Below are 15,575 nucleotides of genomic sequence, written 5' to 3' on the forward strand. Positions count from 1 at the left end.
TAGCATATGTTCCCCGGCCCCCAGCTGTTGACTCTTCCTGGTCCCACCTCATGGATTTTTTTCTTTTGAAAGTCCCAGCAATGTTGACATCACCCTGCCCCTTCCCTGCTGTGTGGATCCCTTAGAGCCCTCCGCTCCCTGGGACCATCCAAACCGCAGCATTGGCTGGGCAGGGTGCCGGACAGGGAAGGAGGCTTGAGAATAGTCCATCACTACCCTGGTCCTATGGCTTTGAGAGTCTTGGGAGGAGTGGGCTGAAAGGGGATCCCATGGCAGAGAAGGGGTGGGGTGAGGGAGGAAGAAGGAAGTGCTTTATAAAAAAAGCTGGGGGATCTGGTTACAGGTGCGGGGTGGGGCAGAAAGGGGGAATGGATTTGGGGTTATGAGGCCCGGGGGGTGTGCAGGGGAGACACGAGGATGGAGGTCTCCTAGAGCCACAGGATGGGAGTGGAAAAAGAGATGCGGGGGAAGAAGAGGGATGAAATATGGGAAGCAGTGTGACCTAATGGAAAGAACGCGGGTCTGGGAGTCAGAAGAACTGGGTTCTAATTCTGGCTCTGCCACGTCTGCTGTGTGTCCTTAAGCGAGTCACTTCACTTCTCTGTGCCTCAGTTACCTCAACTGTAAAATGGGAATTATATCCCCCTTCCCCCCAACTTAGACTGGTGATCCCCAAGTGGGACAGGAACTATGTTCAACCTTGATGACACCCCACTGCTTAGTACAGAAAGGTCTATCCCAGATTGACTGAATTAATATTTTTGATCTAACAGGCAGGTCTAGCTCAGATTGTGTGTTTAATGCTCATTAACACAATACCCAGTACAGCACGGATCAGAGAAAGAGATGCTTAATAAATGTTGCTGTCTATCAGAGCCCTCTAGAGCTGGAAAGGAAAGAACTTCAAGAAGACATCTTGTCCAGCCCCCTACCTCCAGTCAGATAAATGCCTAAACCAGGTACAGGTAAGGTTTTTTTGTTTTATTTTATTTTTGTGATGTGCCGTCCCCAGGAAACTGTGGGTTAGAGGGGAGCAAGTGCGATACATAAAGCTCTCCTCAGAAGCTGTATATGGTTTGGGGGGTTCCATGGAACCTCTGATGTCTCCCATGCTGCCACTAGGATACATATTATTATTATTATTATTTAAAGTGTTTACTGTGTGTCAGGAACTGTTCTAAGCACTGGGGTAGAAACAAGATCATCCGGTCCAGCCCGTCCCACATGAGGCTCATAATCTAAGTAGGAGAATAGGTATTTAATCTTCATTTTACAGTTGAGGGAACTGAGGCACAGAGAATTAAGTGACATGCCCAAGGTCACACAGCAAGCAAGTGGTAGAGCTATGATTAGAACCCAGCTCCTCTGACTCCCAGGCCTAGGCTCTTTCCATTTAGGCCATGCTGCTGCTTCTGTAGTGCTCATGGCAACTGAAGAGGATGGTAGGGGCCAGGGGTAGGGATCTGAAAATAGCTAAATGGGCATCACAAGGACCACAAAGAGCCCCAGAGTTGAAGGAAAAGAAGCAGCCCACCTTTTTCCTAGTGGCCTCTGGGGTCAGTTGCCCTATTTGCACCTTTGGGCAGAGAGGGAAAGGGTTGAAATGGGGAGGAGCCCTGCTGACCTGCCCATACCTCTGACTCCCATCCTGGATCCCCAGAAGCCTCAATCCCTGGAAGTCCCACTTCCTGATCGCCCAGAAACCAGCCCTGCTGGCTCAGGGGGAGATAGTTCAACTCAGCTCTTGCCAGAGGCGAATACCATGGGTCAAGTAACCTGGAGTAACACCTCTGGGAGGCACATGCTGGGGGTTGCCAGCATCTAGCCTGAAACATCCACGACAGGTGTTGGTGCTTTGTAAAAGGAAGAGAGCCCAGTCAGCTATTTCTCCTCCTCCAGCCCCTAGCCCAGTTGGGAAATCCTTTCTTATGTCGCCCCAGCATCAATCTTGTCAGCCCTCCTTCAGTCAGGGACAACGGTGACAATTGGCTTTTTAAATCTGTCTTCCCTGGTGGGAGGGGGGAGAAGGCTATTTGCAATGGTTCTGGTGTTTTTCGCATTTCTAATGACTATTTTTAGCCCTGAACTTGCTCTCTGAGAGGAACCGATAACAAAAGGCATCGTTTATAACCGGCAAAGTAAACGAGATGGGAACTCGAGTACTTTTTGGAACCTAGGTCTACAGTTACTGAAGCCAGGGAGGATTACATCTGACAAAAATCAGGGCAATCTAGGGGAGGGCTAAGGATCTGAATCAGTCCAAATGTGATGCTGATCTTCCAGAACTGACAGAAAGAGGATCCTGGCCATTACCTTGCTTGGGAATTGCCTTAGCTTCCAGATAGTAAATTGAAAGTCTCCCTCCCATCAGGGAGCTACAGACAGGAAGTCTGCCATGGGGCCATCGGTATCGGGTTATAACTAGGCTCCAGAGCTTCAGGATTAACTCCTTCCCACCTGAAAATGCTATAGGAAGTCCGATGCTGGAGAAACAAAGGAACAAAAGCTGGGATGGAGGGAGAGGTCTCCATCCACAGACTGCACTGCACAAATAGCAAGGAACTCCCAGATCTGGTTTCCGGGAGAGAGGCACCATACAAATGGCATGAAGGCTGTCTCCCCAAGAGTGGATGCCACAGGACATAGGGTTTCAGAGACTGACAGCTGGGGTAAGGAGAATGTGGGAGGGAGCACACCCACCCCAAGATCTGGGCAACCACTTCCCCACCACCCCGCACCGGCCCTCACTGATCAATCTGTCGATTTAACAGCGCTACTGCTGAGAAGCTTATAACAATAATAATAATAATGGTATTTAAGTGCTTACTATGTGCCAAGCACTGTTCTAAGCGCTGAGGTAGACACAAGGTAATCAGTTTGTCCCATGTGGGGCGCACAGCTTCAATCCCCATTTTACAGATGAGGTAACTGAGGCACAGAGAATTTAAGTGACTTGCCCAAAGTCACATAGCTGACAAGTGGTGGAGCCGGGATTAGAATTCACGACCTCTGATTACCAAGCCTGTGCTCTTTCCACTAAACCACGCTGCTTCTATGCAGGTCCTGGCTGTTATCAATCTTGAGGGTGGGGGGTGGGGGAAGCTTGTCTCAGTTCCTGGCATAAAGTTGTCCTTTCCCCAAAAGAGCGGTTTGCATGAAAGTCTGGGGTGAACCCATGGACATCACACATGAACTGAGTGTTACCTGAGATGCACCAGAGAGTCTGGGACAAGTATCCCCATCCTCCCACCCCCTACCCCTCCACATACACACACACTTGAGGCAGACCTATGAGGCAGAGCTGGGAAGGAAGATGCTCAATTACCCACAAATTCATTCTGCTTTTCTCCCCACACTCTTGCCTGTCCCCACCTCTCACCATCCCCCCTGCCCAACCCACCATCTGAGTCCTTCCCCACATGGGAGAGTCTGTAGATGGGAAAGGGAGTGGAAGGAAAGAGGGTGATTGCTGGAGACCCAGAGCCTGACCCCACTCACAGAGTTAGGAGAGGGTGTGGGGGTGGGATGGGAGGAGGAGGAAGAGTAGAGGGGAGAGGGAAATGAGATTGGGGGAGGTGGCAAGCAGAGAGTGAAAAAACCAGACAAAGTGGGAGGAAGGGGAGGAGGGAGAGGAGGGGAGAGTGGGGGGGTGAAAAACAAAAGAAAGCTTTTCTTCACCCAGTGGGTGATAAGCATATGGAATCAATTTCCACAGGAAACTGAGCAGCCAAAAATATCAGCAGGTTCCAGAGGGACTTGGGTAGCTCCACGGACGAGCTGGCCATGCTGGGACATGAAAGAGAAAGTTAGGGATGTCGAGGAAAAAGCTATAGGTGTTAGAAAACCCACCCCAAACATGAGGACGGCTGTCCACAAAGTCTCCCTAACCATCCTGTTGCTGCGCCTCCCACCTTGCCCTGGATCCCCTCACCTCCACCAGAGCCGCAGTTAGGAGACAGCTGTCCATTGGAACAAGTGCACATGTTGGGCCTGGAGCAGAATCCATCCCCACAGGAGTTCCGGCAAATCGCTGGAAGAGACGGGGAAGGAGAGTGAGTTGGGTAGTATGCCTGCTACGCCACACCTTAAATCCATGATGTGGAAGACAGTTGGCCGAATGGCCCCCAGATTGAGGCCCCAACCCTACCCTTGGCCCCTAACCCCTGACCCTAACCCTAATCTTGGCCCACCTAGGAAAAGCCCGGTCTTGGGGTGTGTTGGGCAGGGAGAGGAGCCAGGTTCTGTACGACTGCTACTGGTCCAGTCTGAGGCTGCTGGGGGGAGCTGTTTCCAGGGGTGGCTAATCTGGAGGGCCGGGCTCAAGCCCCAACCCAGGAACCCTTCCCCGCCCACTGGGTCCTCAAATCCAGGATGACCCAAGCTAAACCAACCCTTCCCTCTCTCCCCCACACCCACCCCAGACCAGGGGAATTCCCAGTTTCCAACCAAATCCTACGAAAACTGTTTCTGGCCTGTGTGGGGTAGAAGCAGGCTCGGTATGGTTGTTTGGCTATTTCTCGGTTCAGCCACAGTGTGGGAACACTACAGAAGTCCCAGTGATGAAAGCCAGGCTTTCCCAGATAAAGTCAGCAACCTTTCATGCTGGGAGAGTGACCTTTCACCCCAGAAGAATGGCATCCATTTCCCCCAAATCTTGTTTTCACTGGAAAAACCAAAGGGCAAACGCAGGGCTCCACACCTTACCCTGTGGTCTGGGGCAAGAGGGGGTCAACCAGGGCCAGTCCCTCACCCCTGTGCTCCCCTGAACCCCTCAGCTCCATTCCTCCCTCCATCCCTTTGTCCCTCCTTTCTTCCCTCCCATCTCCCAGTCAGTAGCTGGTCTATTTGTTCACCTGTGTAAGCAGAGGGCGATTAGCCCCCAGAGGAATCCTGAGGAATCCGCCTCTCTGCCTTCCTCCAAACCATTCCCTTCCCACTGGCCGGTTGGCCACTCCACGAGACAGCGATCATCCTGGGGCCCAGTCGGCAGCCCTGTGCCTCCTCCTTTGGGACTCACTATTGAATCTACTTCTGGGGGCTGCCCATGACTCGGCTAGCTCCAATCCATCAGTCTGTCAATCAATGCTATTTATTGAGCACTTACTGTGTGCCGAGCAGGGACACGGGGAATCAGTCTGTCCTGAACCCACCCCCACCACAATAAACAAAGCCCTTTAGTGGGCACTGCAGGCCTGTGTACTGAACAGACACGGTTCCCACCCTCAGGGAGCTTCCAGTATGAAAGGGGAAAATGGTCAGACAGAGACCATCCCCATCATATGGGCAGACAGACAGGAATGGTTGAGAATGCCTTTCCTCTACCTGGAACATAACCTCACTAAACCATGACTCTCCCTGCCTGAAAAACCACTTACTCCAGGAGGCCTTCCCCATTTAATCCCTACATTCCTGGATATGTCACCTTCTGACCACGTGAGCACTCAGGAGTCTATCTTTTATTTATTTGTTTATGTATGTATTTATTTATTTCCCAGTGTCCACTCTGGCAAACTGTCTGTTTGCCTCCCCTTTTAGAGTGTGTGTTTCTTAAAGGCAGGGATGGGTCCTTTTGGTTTTTTACATCTGTTGTATTGACCCCAAGCATCTTGTACAAGGCTCTGCACCCAGGAGGTGCTCAATAAATGGCATTGTTAATTAATGATGATGATGATGAGGGGGCTCGTGGATAGGACTGGTGTGTGTGTGTAAATAATAATAATGATAATTGTGGTTTGTTAAGTGCTTAAAGTGTGCCAAGCACTGTACTAAGTGGTGGGTCAATGCAAGATAATCAGGTCAGACACAGACTCACAAGGGCCTCACATTCAAAACAAGGAGAACAATATTGCATCCCCATTTTATAGATGAGGAAACTGAGGTCCAGAGAAATTAAGTGACTTGCCCAAAGTCACACAGCAAACAAGTGGCAGAGCCAGGATCAGGGAGCGCTTCCTGGAAGAGGAAGCCTTGAAGAACACTTTGTGCAGAATAGCCGAGAGCATCCACTACCAGCTGCCTGGGTCTGCCAAAGAGCAGGGCTTTTCACATTTGGTTTGCAGACTCCCAGTCAGGTGGTTCTTGGATCTCTGACCTATCCCCCTAAAGCTTCTTTGGTGGGTGGGGAGGGGACTGTGGTGTGTGTAGGGTTGGGGGCAGGGGGAGAGTAAGGACAGCTGACAGCCCCAGAAGGGAGAACAGAATGATACTTACACTTACACAGAGCCAACTTTCTCAGTCAACAGGCCCTTCTCTTCAGGGAAACTTTGGGGTTTTTTTAAAGTAAACAAATAGAGATTAGCTTTATCTTCCCCCACTGAAAGCAAACAGGAAAGGGTTTTTTCCTCTGGTGTTGGCTGAGTGCCATCTGCTGTCCTGTGAAATGTCACCAGTAGTGCGGGGTTAAAATTCCTTTCTCTAGGCCTTTCCTCGAGACCTTCTAGAACCCCAAGATGCCCAAGACCCCAATCCTGGGAAAAGAGACCTTTCACTTCTTGAAGGAGTGAACCCTTCCCATCTGGTAGCAGCTCTGTGAGCATAGATAGTCGAGGCGCTGTGCTGACCCCCAAATCTGCCTCTCTTAGACCTCGGCAAGACATGTGGGTGCAACGTGGGACTTGAGGGCCCTACAACCAGGGGAAGTCTTGCAGGGAGAGTGGCCTCACACCACAGTTGTCTCTTCCTGCAGGGACCTGAAGGAGGCCAGACCTTCAGAGTTGTGTTGGCCTTAGACTGGGAATCCCAAGTGGGACAGAAATTGTGTCTGATCTGATTGTCCTGTATCTATCTCAGGGCTCACCACAGTGCTTGGCACATAGTAAGTATTGTATCTACCTCAAAGCTTGGGACATAGTAGGTGCTTAACAAATACCATGGTTATTACCTAGAACTCCAGGCTCAGCTCAGTATAGTCCTGGACTCTGCCCTGCTCCTAGACATCACTGCTCCTGGATACACTTAGAACTGTTTTTGTTTTTTCCCCCTACTGTACTCTCTAGTGGAAGCCTCTGGTTTATCCACAATTCTGTCTGAGGCCAATGTGATGCCCAGCACCCAATGAATGCTCTTGGAAGGCCATCAGGAAGGCTCATGTCTCTAGGAACCCTGACATCATCTCATCTCGCAGATTGACCAAGAGCACCTCAGGTTCTCCCACCACCCTGCCGCTACTTGGGATTTCCTCAAAGTAATCCCATAGCTCAGGAAGGCCCAACAGTGGGCGAGGGAAGAGAGAAGGAAGGCAGCACCCTCTGGGATCAGCCATCAATATAGATGATTCCCGAGCCAATCAGAGCCCATTAGACGGCAGCAACGATAGGAAGTCTGTTCTACAAACCTGTTGGGGCCCTAAGCCCCATCTGCCAATCTTAGAGCAAGCCTGGCTGTGTTGGAACAGAAAATACCAGTCACCAACATACCCTTACAGGAGGCTGAAAACATGGTCAGAGCTACCTCAGTTCTGGTCGAACAGTGGAGCTCTCAGTTATTCCCATCAATGCCAAGAATGTTTTAGGCAGGATCTGCTCAGATTCTTCTTCATTGTATCAGTTCACCAACATAATTTCAACCAGAGTTCAATTCTGAAGCATTCTGGGTCCTATAACCGCCGCCCTCCCCATCCCCCCACACACCCTTCTGAACACTCTGCCTACTTCCTAACAGCTTTGGGTTCTTGACTGTGCCTAGACATTCCTGGTCTTTGAGGAACATGACTGGCCCCAAGTCATGGTGGACACCAACATGGTGAGGGGGTTGGTGGGCTACTTCCCTAGGGTTTCTTTCTCTCTGAGAGGGCTGGAGAGAGCTCATCCTGAACTGGGCCGTGACCTCCTCAGGTTGCTAAAAGGAAATGCCAGACCCCACTGTTCGACCACGAGACTTACTGGCTTTTGCTGAGCTGTGGAGCTACCAGCACCCAGCCCTTCTGAATAACTAATCAGTCAATCAATCAGTGGCACTTTTTGACTAACTCTGACTTAGTATCCTCTTCCCCCACCCTCACCTCCCTCTGCACTGCTCCATGCACCCCTCTCTCCCCACCCCCAATGGGCTGGACTGGCTCTCCCCACCTCCCCTAACTTGTGAGGTCCTGCAGAGAAATCCCTACTTACGGACGATACATTGGTTTCCTCCGGGGAGTGTTTTCCAGCCAGGACAGCAGTACGAGTGGAACCGGGAACCGCACACATTTGGCCTGTAATGTGGGAGAGATTGTGGCATGCTGAGAACAAGTCCCATCTCCCCTACTCCACACACACCCCTTCTCCCTGCTGGCCCCAGCAAGAGCACCCAATCAACCAAGAGTCTCAGGCAGTGACTGGTGAAGAAAAGCACCAACAGCAACAAGGTCCTGTGCCCTCTCTCAATTGCCCTCGTGTGTCTACCCTGCAGGGTCACAGCTGCAGAGTTGGTGACCCTGTGGCAGCACCCATGGGGGCTGGGGAGGAGGGAGGGTGCCTGTGGCATATACCAGGCTTGCCAGGTCCTCAGCAACTGGCCACATCATTACCCTCTCCTCCAGTTGGCTCTGGAGGCCTTAACCTCGCTCAAATGCCTCCTGCCTTTCAAGGCTTCTCCTGGGTGCATGAGTAGCTTATTACAAGGACATCCAGACCCCGGGAGCCAGCATCCAGAGACTTGCAGGCTAGAAGCTGATCCCAGCAAAAGAAAGTGGAGCCCCGCTCTCCCGGCCCCCTAGCTAGGGCCCCAGCTGCCCGACAGCCAGGCCCACACCCCCTCCTCTGGGAAAGTTGGCGAGTTCCTAGCGAGAATTCACAGCTGCTTTTTCATTCGCTTCACTCTTGGCCTCTGTCCGGACGTTGGTGGGACTTCAAAGTCAAATCCACAACCCAACCGCTTCACGGGGACTCCAGCACTGAAAGGGGTGGAAATCTTGCTACGTTGGCGGCTCAGTGGCACCCAAACTGTGGGGCCGGGGCCCCACACAACCCAGCCAGAGGCAGAGGGCAGGGCATAGATCTAAATGGTGCAAGAAACAAACCTGTTTTGGCTTGAATTATCCAGAATGAGAGGGGGAAAAGTGGCTCTGTGTGTGTGTGTGTGTGTGCGCGCGCGCGCGCACGTGTACACATGCCAAACTCCATACACTACCATCCCCAGAGGGAGCACCAACCAAAGACCATGATCCAGGGACAAAATTACATCAGTCAGCAACCCCTCAGGATTTGGTGGGCTCCCATCCCCAGCCAGGGAGCCAAGGAGTTAAATGTCTGAACAAAGAGAAGGGAAGAGGAAGCTCCCATTACCTCCCTCTACAAAGGTCCCAGGATGTAGAAAGGCAGAGTTGGGAGCCAGCCAGCTTGGGAAAGATGGGGAACATGTCCCAGGGCTGAGCTAGTTGAGAGAGTTTTGTCACTTCTGGAGCCTCCAAATTACAGGTGAAGAAAGCGACCATCCACACAGAGACAGGGACCCACAGCAAACCTCTTTAGAACCAACTCCCCACACCAAACAAAAACTTCCACTTCAACAAGTTGTCCCCTTCAGGAAGAGAAAATCCCTCTAGAACAAAGTCACCAAATCAGGCTCCCTCTGTTTCGTTATCACGAGGTTTGTTTAGGAAGCATCCAAGAGAGGGATCTGTGGGGACTCATTCATTCATTCTGTTGTATTTATTGAGCACTTACTGTGTGCAGAGCACTGTACTAAGCGCTTGAAAAGTACAATTCAGCAACAAAGAGAGACAATCCCTGCCCACATCAGATGCTGAGCAGGGAGGGATGTGATTAAGCTTTCAAACTGGTACAAACTTTAGGTTTCTATCTCTCTCTTTTGGCTCAACAGAGCCTCCAAAGAGTTAAGAGGTCTTCCTAAGCAGCTCAGCCTCTCGTATCCCCTAAACAGGCCTCCCACCTTGTTTCAAAGTGGACTGAGCACTCTCAGGATGGGAAGACAGTCCCTTGCCCTCAAAGGACTGACGGTCTGTTTGCGGGAGACAGGATACACACAAAAATACACAGTGCTGGGTGCTGGGCGGAGAAACAGGGAAGACATGGTTCCTGCCTTTGAGGAGCTGACAGTGTGATGAAGAAGCAGCACCCAGACAAACTCAACAGAAAGAATGATGGATACAGAAGAGATGGACACATCTAAAAACACCAAACAGCAGCCGATAAACCCAGTGTACAGAATTCTATCCAGAACTAAGGCTTCTAGGAGGAGGTGAGATGTTAGAGTGTCTTGAAGAAGATCAAAGACACGTGGGTCAGGGAAGAGGAGTGGGGAAGGAAATCCAAGTTGGAGTAAGGCACGTGCCCCGGCTCAGCATCAGAGGACTCACGTGGGACCAGAAATCAGGCTGGCTTGGCTGGAGTAGAAAGCACTGGCCAGGGTGGAGCTGAGATGAAGGCAAGGTAGATGGAAAGAACATCAAGCCTTGAAGTCACAATCTTTGATCTGGTCCCCTGGGTCACACTCTCACACCTCTAGGTCCCCGCTGATCCCCAGGGGCCCCTTCCCCTCTCTAGAGTCCTGGACTGGTGCTCTGGACTCCCTCCCTCAATCGATCACTTGATCAATGGAATTTATTGAGGATTTACTGTGTGCAGAGCCCTGTACTAAGCGCTTGGGATAGGAAATACAACAGAGTTGGTAGACACATCTCCTGCCCAACAGGGAGCTTAGCATCCACCCCACATGCTCCATCCATCCTGGATTCACTCCCTGTCCTTCTTTTGTTCCCATGCCCAGCTCCTCTCCTTTCAGAATCCATGGAGACCTACTTCTGAAAAGCGATGGAGCCCATTAGGAGACCACAGGAGTTTGGCGCTTCTCCCCTTCCTCCCACCCTCTCCTCCAACATGCCCGCCGGGCTCTGGCTCTGAGACTTTCCTCTCCCCAGTCACTCTCTTCTAATGTTCCCACCCTTAACCTCTTCCTCTCTGACAATTTCTCCCTCTCCTCCAAAAAGCCTGGAGGTTTGACCTTGATCTGAAGAGTTTATTACTTGATACCTCTCTCCTCCATCCCGGTGACCTGAGCAGGACCAAGTCTGGAGGGGCAGGATGTCTGGCAGCACTTGGATAGACGGTACAGAGAGGTAAACTTGTCCTCCCCAACACACACCTCCCCATCCTCTCATTCCCCCTCCCTCTTTTCACCTCCCACTCACCTAAAGCCTTGCTCTCCCCTAGGTCAGTGTTATCTTATTCTGCTGCTGGGTCCTTTCCCATCTGATTAATGCTGAGGAGGAGCAACTTTCCCAATTCGCCATCAATATCCACAAGACATCTATCTTCTGTCTCCTCAGGGGACAGAATCTTGTAGTTGGCAAGGTAGGGAATGGACACGGTCTCTGCTCCAGGGGAATTTCCAGTCTGATGGTTACAGAGCGCATGTGCACACACACACACACACACACACACACACACACACACACACACATCCCCAATATATAGAGATATGTGTGTATGTATATTTATCCGTATATTTGTATATTCAATTAGTAAATCAGCTATTTCATTCTGACACATTCCTACCACTTCCTGCTTTATTCTTGCTCTTCCTTCGGTGCTTAGAACAGTGCTTTGCACATAGTAAGCACTTAACAATTACCATAATTATTATTAAACACTTTCTTTATGACTCACCCATTAGATTGTCAGCTCAACATGTGTCTCGCTTCTGTCAGACGCTGAGGGCAGTGATTTGCACTCAGGAGGCGTTTAATAAATACCTCTGATTGCTAGACTGGAGAAACAGGACAGACACACAGGCAGTCCTGAGCTGTGGACAGGCAGATGTAGTCATGGCAGTGATGCTCAGAGGGCAAGGGATGGTGTCAGAGAATGTGCTGGGAAGCTTGAGGGGGGGTAACCTGGGATAATGTGACCTAAATTCCATGTAAAGGAGGGTTATGTTGAAAAGAGTGATTCAAGAACTGGACTCTCTCCTCTCAGGGAGTGAGTGCAGTTTTCGTTCGGGTGGCATTTAGGAAGATAGAGTTGGGGAGGAGTCAGTAACACACCTGCATTGGATTATCTGCCTCCCTATGAACCCAAATTGGGGGGGCTCTGCTGTGCTGGCAGCTACCCAGACCACAGGGCACCAGGAGAGCCTCAGGCTAGATTGCTGTGCCGTGAGGAGGCTGGAGGTGGAAAAGCAGCCCAGAGATTTCCTGCTTAATCTGCAACTCCTCAAGGGGAGAGAGCATATGTGGGAGGGGGGCCTGGGGGTAAGAGGGAGGAAGAAATTGGATAATAGAGAGAGACCTGCTGACCCTTGTGGAAGATGCTACATTGTTTCCCTCCCTTCCCAACCTAGACCTGAGCCACAGATGGAGATGGAAACTTAGATGGAGATGGACAGACAAGAAACAGCAGGCTGGAATGTTGGATCCAGTAGAGCATGCTCAGTTGGAACAAGGCTCAGACTTCCCCCTCTTTCCCCCAGCCTGCAAAGTTCTCAGATTGGGCTACCCTAGCTCTCAGTCTCCCAGCCACTCAGCTTCACTGATGTCAGGGGGCCCGAGATTCTCAACAGGAAAATCAATCAATGGGTTTAAAAGTCAGCTTTCTCCCAAACCTGGAATAAGAGAACAATCAAAGGCAGTCAAATCTGCAGAGATTTCCTGCCCCAAGAAGGCCATTCCCCCACCCCCACCCCCAGATTCTAAGGGGAATATAGAAGAACCCCACTTGACAGGATGCTTGGTGGCTAGACCCGGTCAAGAACTGCCCTATCTCCCCCTCAAATCAGGACAGAAGCAGACACGCCCCATTTCCCACCGCCCCTGACAGTCACATTACCTGGAGTGGCTACAGGCCAGCGTTCCTTGGGTCACCCCAGGTTCAGTCCAAGCACAAAGGGCCTTTCCAGATACCAAAGGGGAATCGGGGTGGGGGCAGTTGTCTGTGGGAGGGGGCCTCCAGCCATCTCCACTTCACTGTGGTACTGACCTCTCCCCCCTTCAGCCAGCCAGGGTCTCAAGACACTTAGAACTTCCTGTGTCCTGTCCACCTCGCATCTCTGGCCTAAAGGAATCCACCCTCTGTTCCCATCAGCTCCCCATACTCGAGTCAACATTCAACTCCCCAGCTGGGAACAGGTTTGAACACATCTCGGCATATTCGAGCTGGTCGGGCCAAACGGGCTTCCTGTAGTTTCACGTCTCCAAGGGAACCCAGCAGATGGGGGGGCGCGGGGGAGGGGGAGAGGTAAAGGAACAGAAAGGAAAAACCCAGGAGGATGGAATCAAAGTCTTCATGTACCTCTCTCTGCCTCTCCTTGTGAGTTTCATCTCATCATCCCCATCCTAATGATAATCGGAGTATTTGTTAAGCACTTAGTATGTGCCAAGCACTGGGGTAGATACAGTGAAAGCAGATCCGATAGTCCCTGTCCTACAGCATGAAGCAGCATGGCTAGAGGAGCAGCGTGGCTCAGTGGAAAGAGCACAGGCTTGGGAGTGGTCATGGGTTCGAATCCCGGCTCCACCACTTGTCTACTGTGTGACTGTGGGCAAGTCACTTAACTTCTCTGTGCCTCAGTTACCTCATCTGGAAAATGGGGATTAAGACTGTGAGCCCCACGTGGGACAACCTGATTACCCTGTATCTCCCCCAGCACTTAGAACAGTGCTCTGCACATAGTAAGTGCTTAACAAATACCAACATTATTATTATTATTACATGGGGCTCACTGTGTAAGGGAGGGGCGGGGGGAGAACAGGTATTGAATCTGCATTTTACAGATGAGAGAACTGAGGCACAGGAAAGTGAAGTGGCTGGCCCAAGGTCACACAGCAGACAAGTGGCAGTGTGGGGATTAGAACCTGGGGCCTCTGATTGCCAGGCCTGTGCTTTTTTCCACACTACTTCTCATTTAAGCTCCTTCCTGCCCCCTTCCACCTCTCCTTCCTGCCTCCCTCCCTCCTCTCTGAGTCTCCCCATGTCCATTAGATTAACCACTTTCACTGTCCAGATTATATAGTGTTGTCCTGAAGTTGGAAAGAGGGTGGCTGCCTTAGACCAGCTTTCCTTGGAGGAGAAGATGATGAAAGAGTCAATGTGATCTAATGGGGCAACATGGACCTGTAAGACCTGTGTTCCAGTCACTTCACCTCTCTGGACCATGTTTGTAAAATGAGGAGAAAAACAGCTGTCCCATGGGGATGTTGTGAGGATAAAATGAGGTGACTGATTCTGAAGATCATGCTACACATGCAAAGGGTGAGGGAAGAGAGCAGTGGCCAGAGGCCCCAGTGGGTTTTGGTGACCAGGAGCTATGTAGGGAGCCAGGCTAGGATCAGTTCTCTCGCTGTGGGGTTTCTGAGTTTTTGGTGGGTTTGCCACAGTGGTGAGGCCTCCATCCATACGGCTCGGGGGCTAAAATTAGGACTCATTTCTGAAAACCAAGAAATAAGTGCCCTCTGAACTGAGCATTCTCTAGCCTGGAAGTTGGGTGTGTTCCCTGCCAGCTTCAGAGGCAGAGTTCCTCCAAATGGGTCAGCTTTGTCTGACTCCCCCACTCTAGATCATAAATTCGTTGTGGGCAGGGAATGTGTCTGTTTATTGTTGAATTGTACTCTCTCAAGCGATTAGTACAGTGCTCTACACACAGTAAGTGCTCAATTATATAAGATTGAATGAATGAATGAATGAATGGCTCCTCTCTCCTGCATGTGTCAGTCTGAAGAAGAATTCAGGAGAAAACTCTCCACATTTTGTCTTTCTCCACCCCCTCCCCTAACCCCATCTCACCCCACCACCATGCACACACACCCACACACACACACACACACACACCCACACCCACACCCACACACACACCCCTTCTGCCTCTCTGGCCTGCTCCTTGTTTCTTGAGACACTTGACTTTTCCTCTCCTTTTATGGTGTCCAGTACCTCTAACCCTCCAGCATCATCTCCTCCTCCTCCACCCTTTCCCCCATCCCCATCCTTGCCTGTCATTTCTCCTTTCTCTCGCGTTCTGTCCCTCAGCTTCACTCTCTTCTTTCCTTCTGACATCAAAAACCCTCGCTGTTCCCTCCTCTGACAGCACATGGCCATTACCTCTTCCTTTAATATCTCCATTCATGAAGCAAGTAAAATAATAATTGTGGTATTTCATAAGTGTTTACTATGTCCTCAGCACTGTACTAAGCAATTGGGTAACTACAAGATAATCAGGTCAGACATAGTCCCTGTCCCATAGGAGGTTAACAGCCTAAGGAGGAGGAAGAACAGGTATTGGATTCCCATTTTACAGATGAGGGAACTGAGACCTAAAGAAGTGAAGTGACTTCTCTAAAGTCACAGAGCAGGCAAGTGACAGAACCGGGATTAGAACCAGGTCTTCTGACTCTCAGGCCGGGGCTCTTTCCACTAGGCTATGGTCTAAACCCAAGAGCTAATATGAGCATTTATGATGAACTTATTTTTAACCATCATCAGCACTTTTCTTAATATACTTATTCAGTTGTATGTTCAATTATTTATCTTGACTATTCTAGTTGTAAATACGTTCACATTTTTTGTCTCCCCATTAGAGTGTAAGCTTCTTGTAGTCAGAAAACATGATACGTCTTTGTTTTGTACTGTGCAAGCACCTAGTACAGT

The 15,575-nt window shown here is 50.6% G+C and overlaps 1 protein-coding gene across 1 annotated transcript in view; it reads right to left on the reverse strand.

The window, feature by feature from the left end:
* The window catches only part of FBN3 (fibrillin 3), a 100,402-nt gene that overhangs the window by 75,150 nt on the left and 9,677 nt on the right, over positions 1-15,575 (reverse strand). The window contains exons 3-4 of the mRNA XM_029051471.2: positions 8,109-8,191; positions 3,932-4,030 (exon numbers count right to left, since the gene is read on the reverse strand). Coding sequence (XP_028907304.1) covers positions 3,932-4,030; positions 8,109-8,191 — 182 coding nt within the window. The remainder of the gene's footprint in view (positions 1-3,931; positions 4,031-8,108; positions 8,192-15,575) is intronic.

This window comes from Ornithorhynchus anatinus, chromosome X1 (assembly GCF_004115215.2).
Source record: "Ornithorhynchus anatinus isolate Pmale09 chromosome X1, mOrnAna1.pri.v4, whole genome shotgun sequence".
In the NCBI taxonomy this organism is placed as follows: Eukaryota; Metazoa; Chordata; class Mammalia; order Monotremata; family Ornithorhynchidae; genus Ornithorhynchus; species Ornithorhynchus anatinus.